General features: G+C 39.7%; 1 protein-coding gene across 1 annotated transcript; it reads right to left on the reverse strand.

The window, feature by feature from the left end:
• Positions 1–3,652: 3,652 nt before the first annotated feature.
• On the reverse strand, positions 3,653–7,790 carry LOC126401962 (sodium/myo-inositol cotransporter-like). Its single transcript, XM_050063560.1, has 4 exons — positions 7,122–7,790; positions 6,812–7,007; positions 5,866–5,993; positions 3,653–5,772 (listed from the first exon to the last, which is right to left on the reverse strand). Exons 1-4 carry the CDS (start codon positions 7,759–7,761, stop codon positions 4,529–4,531), a joined length of 2,208 nt encoding a protein of 735 aa, XP_049919517.1. The 5' UTR covers positions 7,762–7,790; the 3' UTR covers positions 3,653–4,528.
• Between the last annotated feature and the right edge of the window lie 7,431 nt (positions 7,791–15,221).

Raw genomic sequence — 15,221 nt, forward strand, 5'->3', positions numbered from 1 at the left:
GGTGTAGGTGTAATGTGTTTACAGTTGTCACGTTAAAGTTAGATGGAAAGATGCTGTGTTTGCAGTGTTATCAAATTGATTTTTACTGTTACTTACTGTTGATAGACCTGTGGTGCCACTTTAAGTCTGGGTCAGGCAAAACTGACACTGCACCAAAAATAAAAATGGATTAAAATCATTGTTTTTGCTTATCATTGACATGCCCCAAAATCCATTTAGCATTTAGAATAGGGGGGAAAACTCAGTTTTTGTTTTCATAAAAAATAACAGTGGCTTTATCAAAACAAACTGTCATTTAAAGGGTTAAAATTCTAACAATAAAAAAATAAAATAAAAAAAATGCACATTTGGTATTTATGTTGAAGAGTGAAGCTGGTCAAAAGATTTCATTTTAATGGCAGTTTTTCAATGGGGACATTTTTGTTTTCTGACACAAGAGGAATCTTTTTTTTCAAGGATACACAAGGGTTGAGTGTCTTGTGATATTCTTCTTATTCTATTAATTTTGGTGTCCTTAATTTAATTTTCAATATGCAAATTACATGTTTAGAACCTTAATGTGTCTGTGGGCATTAAACAAACATACAAGACACAAAACTAAATAATTAGATAAAGCAGGTCACAAAACGCACCCAATTAGACGTCTATTGCAATATTTAAACCACACTTTAAACAGTTAATAACAGGAGACTCATCTGCTTGGTGATGTGGAAAGTTTACTGCCAGGCTAGTGTGAGATTAGTTGGAAACCGGCAGGTCCTCAGCCTATCAACAGGAGTCTCCGCCCACAGCAGCATCATCATCACCTAGGTGTAGAGAAAACATGTTGCCTGCACCCTGATGAGGATGATGAAGATGTGCAGGTCAATGTGCCTGTTGTTTACTGAATCTAACAGATGTCTTACTGAGCAGCCATCTAAAGTCAATTTACCATTGATAAAATCAATCAAAGCTCAATCAAAACTCAAGGGGTTATCAGGCACTCTGCTAACCATATCATGGGAACTGTTAGTGGGCCAGATAATTTAATTTAATGAGCTTTGACAAAATCTCATTAAATGCTTATTTTACCAAAAAATCCTTGTGTGCCGCTTAACACTCTTAACACAGTTTGTCTTTGCTGTGGAAATTCTCCCATCATGCTGGTCTAAATTCAAGACTGGTTCACTGGACTTATAACAGATGTGTTAAGAATTTTTAACACAATTTTAACACACCTGCATGTCTAGTTAAGGTCAGCACATTTGTGCTGCTTTCAGCACAATCAATGTGTTAGCACATTTAAGACATGCTTTGTGTTTAGAAGAAATATTATCATATTGTTGGAAAAATTAAACAGTGATTCCAGAGAGAAGCAGACAGAGGGGTCGACAGTCTGTGTTTGAAGGATATATCCAGGATGTCAAACTGACACAGCAACAACAACAGGTTAAAAAGACAAAGATAGTTAGAAGCTAAAGCTGAACTACAGTATAGGCTACAGATCACAGTGTAAAAGTGAACCACCACATCACTGCTGATCGCCACAGAAGACAATGAGTATAAAGGGAAACTTTGCTGATATTGAACCAGCTGTGTGGCATCGCAGTGTGTGCAGACGAACACTGTTTGAGTATCAACATGGTACCGACATGTGTGTCATTATTTCAAGTATATGATGTTTATATTGTGTAATATTTAATATGTATATTTAAATATACTATGATGAATTTTCTGTTAACTAGCCAGCTAATGTGAGAGCATGAAAACGTGAGCTATGGTTGACTCTACTGGGTGAAAACTGAACTAGCCTACATCACATTAACTAGCTAGTTAAAGGAAAATTCATGAGTCACAAGTCAACTTCATGGTGGTGCAAAAGGAATAGATGATCATAAATAAATCAACAACATTTATCCTCTAGAAACCATGAACATCTGGTCCAAAATTTGCTCCAATCTATAGATGTTGAGATATTTCAGTCTGAGCCAAATGACAGGTGAAATAAAATGTTGGGTATGTTTTTATTGTATAGTTTAAAACAGGGATTATGCCAACGATAAACTTGCTGGGAATATCCACCTGGGAACTTTGTGCTGCTCGGTGTCCCTAACCTGACGCGCCTGATGGGTTTGTTAAAGGAAGCTATCTGAAAAGCCGTCATTGGAAACTGTTACTTGGCAGGGGATGTGATGAGCCACCTGTCTATCACGGCGGATCAGCCAGGAGAAGAGCGAAAACATCTTAAGTGAGTTTCTTTGCTTTTTTTTTTAAAATAAAAGACATACTCTCCAATTCTGATATAACTGATGCAACTTCAATATCTCCACTAACCTATTTGAGAAGGCACAACCCATGACTTGTCATTATAATAAATCAACAAAAACTCACAGCGTGTTTGTTTTTAATCTCTGTCAAGCACATCAGCCGAAAGAAAGCCCACAAGGCATAGTGTGTAATGTTTAAACTTCAGTGTTATTACACTAACACGATTACATTCGTTGGATCAGTTTTTGGAGAGGAGGTCCTCTCCTTCACAGAAGAAATCAGGCTAAACATCACTTCTTACATATTAAAACAATAACACCATAATTCACAATTACACTCGTAAAATTATTATATTGAGTGTAAGGCACCCTTGAGTTCTACGAAACGTGTAGAAAATGAAAAAAAAAACATATGATAACATCACATTTAATGCTTATCTCCCAAAACATCTGGCATGTACTCATGTATGTATTGAACATGACTACCCTTGGAAATATAAAAGACTGCCAAGAAAAAGCGAAACATAATAGGATTTATACATTTCCAATAACACAGTGTTGTGTTTTACACAGTGGTGTTACATAGCTGTAAAGTATATACTGTATGTACATATACATTCCACACAGCAAAATATGACAGGTGACACTAAGAGGTACAAAAATATTTAAAACATTTTAAGTTGCACTTACATATATAAACTCTTGTGCTTTCCCCATGTAAAGAAACCATTACCAAAGCCTCTGGGTAACTTCGACCTCAGTGGGTCCCTTGCAAGCTAGCCTTTAGCTCCATTTCAAACCAGTGGATTGTCTAGTCAAAGCAATGGAATAACGATTGTTAATATAGATAAAGTATCTGTTTACCCACAGCAGATGGTGGGGTGCTCAAGGTTTCCTGGGTGTTTTCCCATTTCATTGAAGAATTTACAGACCACCACCATAACGGCCATTTTTTGGTGTTGTATTGCCACCAAACATTTGCACTCATCTCCTAAAGTCTGGGGTTTGTGGACCTCTGTCCTGTTGAGTGGGTTCTTGATAGTCCCCTTTAGAAAGACAAATACTATATTTCTTTTAGTGGAACTTATGGGGCAGTGAAACTGAACAAAAGACTATCTACAGTGAGACCATCTACACAAGACACTTGTGTAGATGGTCTCACTGTAGATAGAGACATGGTCTCACTGTAGATAGTCTTTTGTTCAGTAACTATGCGACATCTGATTCGGCAAGTTGCGTCCATCAATTTTTGTACCTTTCAAACTAATAATCAATACCTGACAAAAGTCACCAGGTTTCTTTCCAAATATATTGCAATTAATGTACCATCCACGACCGCTCTGTGAACATTAAGAGTTGACACTTGCACCTTGTCTCTACCAAGCAGTCTGGTTTAGTTCAATTTGTTTCACATCAGAATAGCTACTTTTGTGTTTCCATTGTCAAAAATTTTGTTGAGGGCACCAACAACATCCATTCTGTCCTGTTTTTTAATATCCCTCTGCTAAGGTACCTTGCACACTGATCCAATATCTAAAAGATGAAACTAGAAACACAGGAGTCTGTTAATTGTTTAGGAGAGAGTCGTCACTCTTGCTCAACAAGGACTCAATGCACAAAAATGTTCTTTTTAAATATCCCACTGATTGGGAAAGACTCTTCACACTCCAGCCTTTTTTATTTTGCTCTGAACTAACTACTCTCCTACATTTAAGAGTACTGTCAGCAGTGGAAATGCAGACAGTAAAACAGTTTGAAGGTTTGCGTATATGTCCGTATGGACTACATACGAGTTCAATGGGTACCATAACTGAAGTGTATTGTGGAAACGCTTCTGTTGTATAAGCTAGTTTGTTGGAAGCCTACTGAAACCTCAACAGTCACCACATCCATTTCATAACATATGACAAAGCACTTATTTACTCTATTAAAAAAACAAACAAACCCCTTTTCAAAAGTTGGTTCCCCAGGTGCCCTCAAAGAGTGGCACTCTCAAAGGTGTGTATGTGTGTTTGAGAGGGAAGGAGAGAGTGACAGAGGAAAGGGAAGCAAAGGTGGAAGGTGGACTATTGCATGCAATGTTTCTGTAACTCAGAATGGTACTTTGTCACTTTCTGACCTGCCCGCTTGTAGCTGTAATATTTTCTTGAAAGCACACACAAGGTCACACGTGGACCCTCACATCACATGACATACTCATCGGGGATCCAATCTGGTGAAGGATCTTGTAGGGTGTTACCCAACAAGGATAAATGTGTCCCACTGCTTGGAACTAAACAAGCTTATATGGAGAAATAGATAAGGAGAAAGATATCGATAAAGCAAATTACTACCAGTCCTATGTTCAGGATGATTCTGGTTTGTGGAGGTTCATGGAGAAGCTCATCCACGATCTTCTCCTTTTCTTGAACTTTAAAGACCTGAGCTTCAATTGGCTTCTCCTGGAAGCCACATAAACACTCTAAAGTCTTCATACACCTCCCACTCTCCAGTCCTCCTCCTCCTCCAAGGTAGCCTTCCTTCTCATCATCCCTCACTCCTCTCCCTTCTCCCTCTTCTACCATTTTAACATCAGAAATCAATGAGGTGCAAGTATTCTGGTTTGAAAGGCGTGGTTCTATGTCACTGGCTGTGACAGTATGACCAATGCTTGGTTTAGCATTTTCATGACTGTCAACAACACTGAGCACATTTGGGAGGTCTTGACTGCTCTTTTTCTCACCGAGCACACTGTTTGCATTTAGACCTGCATGGTTCAGAGGCTTCAAAGCATTGTCAGCGTCTCCAGTTTTCTCTTTTTCATGCTGTTTTAGTTTCTTTCTCTTGTTTAACCCCCACAGAGTAGTGCTTCTGATTTGTTCTTTGCTGGGCGGAGGAGTGCAAAGACTCACAACTACAGTCACCAAAGCTGACACCCAAAACAAGATGGCAGCCACATACATGAAATGAACATCTTTGATGAAAGATGGCCGCTCGTCAGGCTGGTCGCAGTGAGGCTCACGGTAGACTAATGCCAAAATCAGACGCAATATACCAAGGGAAGACCCTACTAACCCACCCCAGAAGGCACCCGTCTCATTGCAGCGATGCCACAGGACAGCAAGCAAGAAGAGAGCAGCTACAGGTGGAGTCAGGTAATCAATTACTTCTTGGATGTAATAGAACATCTGGCCTCCCTGCATCTCAATAATAACTGGCACCCAGGCAATGCTGATGATCACCATGAAAACCACAAACAACCTGCCGACTATCACCAACTCCCTGGATGACGCCTTCTTTCGTATCATCTTGTAAATATCCAATGTGAATATGGTGCTTGCTGAGTTGAAGATGGAGTCCAAGTCGCTCATTAGAGCTGCGATCATGACAGCCATCATTAGGCCGCGGAGACCAACAGGCATCACAGACATGACGAGCCGTGGGTAAGCTACGTTGCTACAGCCAGCTGCAGAACCACACACTTCCATGCAGTGCTCTGGGCTGATACAGGCCAACTCATCAGGAAAGAAGATCCTGGAAATCATCCCTGGAATCATAATGATAAGTAAATCAGTTATTTAGTGAGCCCATGGGTGGGATTGTTGGTGTGACTCAACTAAAAAGCAGCTGATGGTGCTACCTGGGATGACAATGATGAACGTGGGGAGGATTTTCAGAAAGCCAGCCATGAGAGTAGCACCCTTGGAGTGGGCTATGTTCTTCGCTGCCAGAACCCGCTGTACAATCACCTGATCTGCACACCAGTAGCTGGAACACAAAGGGGTGATGCTTATGGTGTGTTCAAACAAAAACGCAAAGCATATTTTACCTGTGGCACAATTACATACAAAATCAATGCATAAATGCAATTAGATGCAAATTATGTGTTGGGTGATGCAATTGCATGGGAGTCCAGGCCTATCAGCATTAAGCTCCTGATGTCACAGAGAATCAGAAATGGATGACAAACTTATTTTCATCTTCTGTGGGCACCCTGGGCTCTACTACTCCATGTCAGTACTGTACAGAATCACAACAAAAAAGGAGAGGGCTTGGAAAAAAGTGGGTGAAGCCACAGGACTACATAGAAAATACTGAAGCTATGTACTTGTTACTTGTGTAAGCTACTTTGCTAAGTTGCCTCTTAGCAAATGCTCTGAGTACTTTAAGTTGGATTTCTATTCTGAGAGGTAAAAAAACCAAATGAAGCTGTAATATGCTGCTGAAGACAATGTGAAAAACAATGGTGTTGCCGTCTTGGTTCACACAGGTTCAGAACACAGACACTCTGTAGTCTGAACCGGCTTAGATTCCAGGTATTGGTTTTACTTTACTACAAACCAAGTTAGCACTGACGTTAGTGTTAGCAGCCTTTCCCTGTTAGTTTGCACAAACGTTAGCACCGCTGTTGAGGGCAAACATTGGCGAGTAAATTTTATGGCAATCTCCTCAATATATTTTCACAGGTTTGTACAAGCATCACACCAGTTTAAGCAGAAATGTCAAGTGTGTTAATCTTCACACACATAAAAAGCAATACATCTGAACCACCTAGGACATCTGTGTGGAAAGACATGGAAAACTACCACATAGAGGCAAAAGTCTGGCCCAGTAAGAAACCAGGCCAAGGCAGGTCTGGATCCCTTGGGCCATGAAGTATCTTCAGGGCATCTGGCTTCGGATGGAGGTGGTGGTAGCAAGATTCAGAATATGTCAGATTGGGTGAAGACAGCAGGATGGCAGTGATGTTTGGAGTAGCCTGCATGTACTTGGTCCTCACACCTTAAAATGACATGCCAGGACATGGTTTAGCATACATTGTGCTAAATAAACAGTTTAATTGATTACATAGTACAAGTGGTTTAACTTTAATGTATAAATAAGATCAATACAGACCTTCAAGCCCTCCCACTTTAACGAGGCTGATGCCTGTGAGGCACAGTGCTCCGGCGATCATGAGCAATGCCTGGACTGTATCCGTGTAGATGACAGCAACCAGACCTCCAGTGATTGTCAACACAGCTGTCATGGTGATGAGGATGATGATTGACAGATAGAGGTTCCACCCTAAGGATTCCTGAATGAACAAGGCCCCGGCATAGAGATCCACAGACAACTTTGTGAACATGTACACGATGAGAGATAATGCTGCAAAATACACCTTTAGCCGGTAACCGCCGAACCGTTTGGACAGGTACTCCGGCATGGTGTAGACTCCGGAATGAATATACACAGGGATAAATATCCAGCCTAACAACTGGAGTAATAATAAAGCATTTAATTCCCATGCAGCCACGCTTAACCCAGTAGCAGCACCTGATCCAGCCAGTCCAATGAAATGCTCGCTTCCGATGTTGCTGACGAATAGAGATGCTCCTACAGCCGCCCAATTCATAGAGCGACCAGCGAGAAAGTACCCGCTCACTGTGCTCTTATTAGCTTTCCATGTGGCAAACAAACCAATTGCTAGTACCAGGATAAAGTAGATTACTACAACAGTGATGTCTGCCACTTCCATGATGGCAGTGGCAGCCATGTTCGAGCACTTTGCTAGTTATGACCCCAGACATAAAATGCAAGTGTGGTTACACTTGCAACAATGGAATTTCCACTAATTTTAGTCCATAGATTCCTGTTTGAATCTGGTTTTAGAGTGCTATAGTCATCTGTGCATTCTCATATATACAGTATAAACCACTGATTGAGCTTATGTCCAAAAAATGTTTTCCTGTTCCAAATAACCTCAACCCTCGTAATCAAAGCAGGTTGTGACTTGGCAGCTTGCAAAATGGTGGTGTACTGTCGCTGGGAGCCTCAAAAGAAAGTGGTCATCTGGGTCCTGCAACAAACACAAATGTAGAAACAAAATTATTCTTATTCCCAAGACATGCTGTAACCAAGACTGAGACATGTACTTCTACAAAGTACATTTAGCCCTTACCTTGATGGTCACTGCTTAGTGAGTAGTCAAAGCATTTTCTATGCGGGGATGTCAATATGGTCATTAATCTTCACAACACTGGAGTCACCAAAAACATCATACAACTGTTGTCACAGCTAGGCAGTAGTCCCCATGATGGGTAAACTGAACATCTTTTGGATGACCTTATCTCCAAGTCTGCTCATTTCTTTGACTTCAATCAATTTATTTGTATAATATTATGCCACAATACAATTCCAGTGAAATGTAATCTCACCAGCTCCTTTTATTTGTGCCTCAACTAGAAGTACCACTTTGCGGTTGTATATTATTAAGTATTAAGTTGCACTTACAGTTCACATTCTGAGAAAATGTGGATGCGTCACACACATCTTCCCTTCCAAAGCACATTGGAGCTATACAATCAGCACATTTTCAAGGTTTCACACACTTAAAATGTGGATGTTGCTGCAACAAAGCTACAAATTCTAAAACATGGATGCTCCACTCACATCTTCAACCCAGCGGCAGAGAAGCTCTATACAATCAACACAGTTTGAAGGTGGACACCCAAGTTTAGTGTCACCAATTCAGTATAACCAAATGTCTCCGCTACTGTTCCTGAGATATGATACTGAGTAATGGCCAGAAGAGTTTTTGCAGAACGTTATGTTGTCACAGTGAAGTTGACCTCTGACTTTTTGGATATAAAAGTCATCACTTCATTATTTTATTGTATTAGACTTTTACACTGAAACGTTGGCATGATTAGCGTATGAATTCTTGACTTATCGCCAAAAACATGTTTTGTGAGGTCACAGTGACCTTTGATTAGTTCATCTGAGCCCAAGTGGACAACTGATGTTTGTGCCAAATTTGAAGAATTTCCCCCAAGATGTTCTTGAGATACCATATTCATGACAATGAGACAGACCAGGTCACAGTGACCTTTTATCCTATTCGCTAGCCGATTGAATTTGTCATAATTAGAGTATGAATTCTTGCATTAAGGATAAAAAAATGTTTTGTGAGGTCACAGTGACCTTGACCTTCAAAGTTCAACCACCAAATTCTAATCACATTGTTGAGTCCAAGTGGACATTTGTGTCATATTTGAGTTCATTCCTGCAAGGCCTTCTTGAGATATCAGATTCACAAGATGAGACAAATGTAAGGTCACAGTGACCTTGACCTTTGAACTATGAACCCCAAAATCTAATCAGATCATTCTTGAGTCCAAGTGGACATTTGTGCCAAATTTGAAGAAATTCCCTCATGGTATTTTTAAGATATCATGTTCACGAGAATGGGAAAACATAATGCCAGTGGTCAGTATTGTAGATGGTGCCCAACTTGTCTACATTTTCCTTGATGTTTACTCGCTTTACATTTGAAAACCTCAACTGGCCAGGTCGCCGAGTCAGGAGGATGAGAGTGGTGAATGGATTTTTTTTTATTTATTAATGCAACCCCTGGTCATATTGAGACCTCCGCAAGCTGTGTAAACACAGGAAACATGTTTCTTTTCTTTTCTCTCGTCTTTGCGATGCATCTGCACAGCACAGCCTTTTATAAAGACCATTGTTTCCTCATCTCTGTGGCCTTTTTAGAGGGTGGAGGAGCTTGGCAGTGACAAAAAGCTGTCTGTGCTGCGTCTAAGTGGAGTAGTCAGCACTTAACTCTTTCTGCCAGGCTTTCTTTTAAGAGTGACAGAGCAGCTTTGATGTCACCAGGAACAGTGCTGTTAAATTGGAATAGATCAAATAAGAAGCCCATGGCTCAGTGCATTCAGACTCACCCCAGTTTGCCTCAATTCACAAGTCTGCATAAACAAATTACAAGTGAAGTTGCAAACCTCTTAAAGTCTCTGCATTCTGAAATGCAGTGTTGAAAGATGTGGGTGTTTAGCCACCAGGGAGGGAATCAAGTTGCATTCTGGGGAAGTGGCCAATACTAGATACTAAAAGTTAGGATATCTCGGGCTCTGCTGCTTCACTTTGACATCATAATGGAAGCATGATTACCAATGAGCACGTCTGCAAGTTGGTTCCTCCACAAACCACTCAAGTTTCAATTACAATTTACATCCATGTCTGTCCAGACTCATGTGTAGCCATGACATGAGGTTTACAATGCTTCAAATGTGGATGTTGCTGCAAAGAAGCTACAAATTCTAAAACATGGATGCTTCACACACATGATCAACCTGGCAGCACAGAAGATCTATACAATCAGCACAGTTTCAAGGTGGACACCCAAGAATAGTGCCACCAATTCAGTATCTGACCAAATGTCTCCATTAAGTTGAGTAATGGCCAGAAAAGTGTTTTTGCAGAACATTATGATGTCACAGTGAAGTTGACCTTCGACACTGAGTGATGGTCAATGGATATGGATATAAAATGTCATTACTTCATCATGTTATTGTATTAGACATTTGCATGAAACTTTGTCATAATTAGCGTATGAATTTCTGAGTTATCACCAAAAACATGTTTTGTGAGGTCACAGTGACCTTTGACCATCAAATTCTAATTAGTTCATCGCTGAGCCCAAGCGGACGTTTGTGCTATATTTGAGGAAATTCCCTCAAGACCCTCTTAAGATACTGCGTTCAAGAGAATGAGACAAATGAAAGGTAACAGTAACCTTGACTTTTGACCACCAAATTCTACTCACTTAATTTTTGAGTCCGTGTGGATGTTTGAGCCAAATTTAAGGAATTCCCCCCAAGGTGTTATTGAGATATCGCATTCACAACAATGAGACAGACCAGGTCACAATTACCTTGACCTTTGATCTCTTACCACCAAAATCAAATCAGTTTGTCCTTGAGTCAAATTGTATGTTTGTGCCAAACTTGAAGACATTTACTCAAGGTGTTCTTGAGACTTCACTTTCACAAGAATGGGACGTACGGACATGTGGACAACCCGAAAACATAATGCCTCTGGCCACAGCGATCGCCAAATGTCTTGTTTTGTCCAACCCAAAAGTATTCATTCATTCATTTTCCGTAACCTCCTACCCTGTTAGGGGTCGCTGGAGGGCTGGAGCCTATCCCAGCTGACATTGGGAGAGAGGCGGGGTACACCATGGACAGGTTGCCAGACTATCACAGGGCTGACACATAGAGACATTCATTCACGCTCACATTCACACCTACAGCCAAGAGTCCCCAATTAACCTGCATGTCTGTGGGAGTTTTATTAACCCTTTGAAACCTGAGCAAATTGGCTTGGGTTATTTCAAAAACATGACAAGGAGGAAATGAGCAATGAAAAAAAAGAAATGACCCACAACTATTGGCAAGAAGTTAGTAAAAAGATTAAATTAAAAACAAGAAGATTAGTTAAAAACAAACAAGGAAATGACCTGGAAGAATAGCTTAAATATTATAATAATTATGTAAAATAATTTTAAATATGTAATAATCATCATTATAGTTTTTCCTTGGCTTTCCCCCACTATCTTTTTAAAAATAATTTTCTAAATTTATTTATTTTATTGCAATTTGTGTAACATTTTTGCCAAGTTGCTCATTACCTTTTCCCCTTGTTTTTGAAAGAAATTGCACCAGTTTGCTCAGAGTTCAATGGTTTGAAAGCAGCACAAGAAAAATTATGTCCCTCCAGGTTTCAGAGGGTTAATGTAGAAAACTAAGAATATGCTGTAGTAGACCAAGCTTGTAACATAACTCATCAAAGCTTTGACTCGACATGATAAAGAACTGTATGAGGATCTTGCATCAATACTGGAGTTTGATTTTGTTGCTCAACAGCGTGTGCTTGTCCATGCATGTCTGCTGGGGCTGGTATGGATGTGCAGAAGCACAAAAATCAAAATCTCTCCAGACAGCCTCATTCACTTTAATTTAGCTCTGTGCAGGCAGCGTGATAATGTTTCACGAGTGTACACAGTTGGGAACAATAGCATCAGTGATATTTTCTCACCAGAGTACATTGAACTACTGTATTTCCATGTGCAGGGTTAACTCCTGATGCTACTTGCAACAGAGTGAGTACTAATTTAAGATAATTAGTACAAGAAGGGGAATGCTGGGTAAACAGAGGTTTTGACATTTCCAGCTTTAAGACATCTGCATTCATTCCCTCCTCTTGGTTTTATCGGGGGACTTCTGCCAAACAAGTTTTGGACCTGCAGGGAGGTTTCGTAACACTTTGTTCGGGAGACATTTTTTACAAGTCCTCTTTTTTTTTTCTGTCTCATTGAAGAAAGGGACTCAAAAGTGCAACCCTCTCTAGACCACACTGTTTCAATTTGTGGAATTTGAATGTCTATATTTACCTGAATGGCATTTTGCCCTTTTTTATCCTCTGAATGACCCTCAAATGTACTAAATGTCCTGCACCCACAGGTGTTTCCAGTTATTCTGGCTAATTCGACCTCTGCTCAGGTTAAAGTTCGGTGGAGTTATATTGGGACTGCACAATGTCATTTCAGGGATCAATAAAATGATACAGCCAATAAAAACATCTGACAGGGGATCTGACAAGGCATAAAAAACACACATGGGAGTGGACCATGGGGTGTTTAAGTGAAAAATAAACCCTTACTGGAGTTGCTGCTGGTTAACACAAGATAACAAAACTTCCTTTTCACTTAAAAAGTAAAGCATGGTGTGACTGTGATCGTGTGCATGAATATACCTATGATATTCTACTGGAGGGACTATAGCAGCAATGTATAGGATACTTTAATTATAACCCTGTAATATAGACGGTGAGCTATCTACTATTCTTATACTACAGAGAGACTTTTTTTGGTGCATTGTGACATTCATGTAGTTTTTATACAAAATATGGCTGAAGCAAAACATGCTCACATATGCTTGCTGTGCTTTATACTGTTTTAATCTCTATGATTTATCTCATTTACTGTAACAGTGAAAATAGATTTACAGTGGAACTGCAAGTGAAAATAGATATAATCGTTTCTTGTGATATTCTCATATAGTTATGAAGTAAGTTGTGTAGCTTTATAATGTTAATTATCCATCATGCAGCCTGGTTGGCTTTGCATTTTTCCCTGAGGGACTGTCTTGCACATTGCAGTCAACAGTTTTCTATTGAATCAGCCTCTTATAATATTCATGGAATATTTCTTTATTTTTTTCTTGGATCAGTGACCTAAATTTTCTAGTCTGCATTACAATAATATTCAGCAAACATTTTTATAAAGTGTCTGTGGGATTAGCGGTGACATGATTTACTCAAACACACGAGACACAGCTCTTATTAGTTATACACAGGAGGTCACAGAAGCGTTTGACTGTGCATCGCGATATTTCAGCCGCACTTTAAAATGTAAATAAGATGAGACTCACCTGCTGACTCTCCTCCGTGTCGTCTCCCAATTTGCCTTTGGAAAGGTTTATTGTCAGGCTCGATTGAGTCCCTGGCTGGTTGGAGAACAGCACAGTCCCCAGGCTATTAAGAGAAACAGGAGGCTCCGCCCACAGCAGCATCATTATCACCTGCAGGGTGGAGGGACCACACGCTGGTCACTCAGTGAAAATTGTCGGGGTTTCCACGGCAGAAATATGACAAGGCATCATTTGGTAATCACCAGTGTTGGAAAGGTTATCTTTGACATGTAATAGGATACAGATTATTTGTAATGAGTTAGGTAAGTATTTTAATTACTTCATTTAATTAATGTAGTTTAGGCCCTGTTACATTTGATTTCCTTTAGATAACTTTTCTAACTAATGTTTTAAACTGGGCAATAAAGCTGAGAAGTCCCTAAAAGCATGACTGCACATATGTTGCGCTCAAATTTGTTCTAATGGCTTTACTGAATGCTTTGTCCAATAATATGCCAAAAGAAGACATTCTGGCACAGAAAAAAAGATGCAGAGCAACAGAATGAATGTTTTATCCTACATATAAACTTTTTACCAAAAATAATATATTCATATGTAACCCCTTTGTAACTACCATTTGATTAGTAACTGTAATTTAATTATTTTTTCTCGGTAACTGTACTGTAACTAATTACATTTAATTTAATTATGTAACTCTGTCACATGTAACTTGTAACTTGTAACTTCATGTAGCGTGAAGTCAGATAATTTGGAACAGTTTTTGGTAGATTACCAAGAAAACTACGTAAAACTCTGAAGACTACTTTAGCTGTGCCTCGATTCAGGGGCTGCATTTGAAGACCTGTTGCGCCACATCAGCGCGACCAAGGCTGTCCCATTTCGAAGGCTCCTTCAAATGTGGCCGAGAAATGCAGCCATCTTTCCAAGAATTTGGAGGATGCAACGGATGAATCCTTTGTGGCCCAGCCTCTCCCAAAATGCATTGTGCGCTGGGGACGATTATTTATTAAGTGAAGTTAACTAACAGTTGTTAACTAGCAAACGGTTGACTGTTGTTAACATTACTGTTAGCTAAAAGCACACAGCTTAAACAATCTTAACTTGATAAGTTTACCCGAAAACTGTCCGCCATCAAAGTGAAATATATCAAATGATGAATTCTCCAGCGGCGAATCATCTCCTCAAGTATTAAATTAAAAAAAATATATATAATAATCTCTGTGTCCATGATTTAGGGCTAACTAACTAACTAGCTTACTCCTTTCATCGAGCACAACTGGTTGCTAGGTAACAGGAACACCAATGGGTCCGGGCGAGAGCAATTGGTGATGCAACCAGGAAATCCTCCTGTTTAAGATTGTCTTATTAATCAACATATTGGCCAAATGTTCATAGTAAGCAGATCTGCAGACTATTAATTGCTATCAAAATGTCTGCAAAATAATCCCGAAATGTTGAGGGTTATCACCAAAAGTTATTTCTTGACCTTAGAATTAGTAGTTTGACCCCCCAAAAAGAAAAAATCTTGCTCATAAACCATCATTTCAATATCACTGTCTTAGTTAAGTGTGATAGCGTACCAACATTTGCTAATTAGCACTAAACTCGAGTCATATGACTTGGACTCGAGTCACAAATGTGATGATTTTAGACTGGACTTAACAAAATCAAAGAAGACTTTTTAGTCGCCTTGGATTTCAACACCAGTGACACGTGACTTCACTTGGAC

This window comes from Epinephelus moara, chromosome 15 (assembly GCF_006386435.1).
Source record: "Epinephelus moara isolate mb chromosome 15, YSFRI_EMoa_1.0, whole genome shotgun sequence".
NCBI classification, from domain to species: domain Eukaryota; kingdom Metazoa; phylum Chordata; class Actinopteri; order Perciformes; family Serranidae; genus Epinephelus; species Epinephelus moara.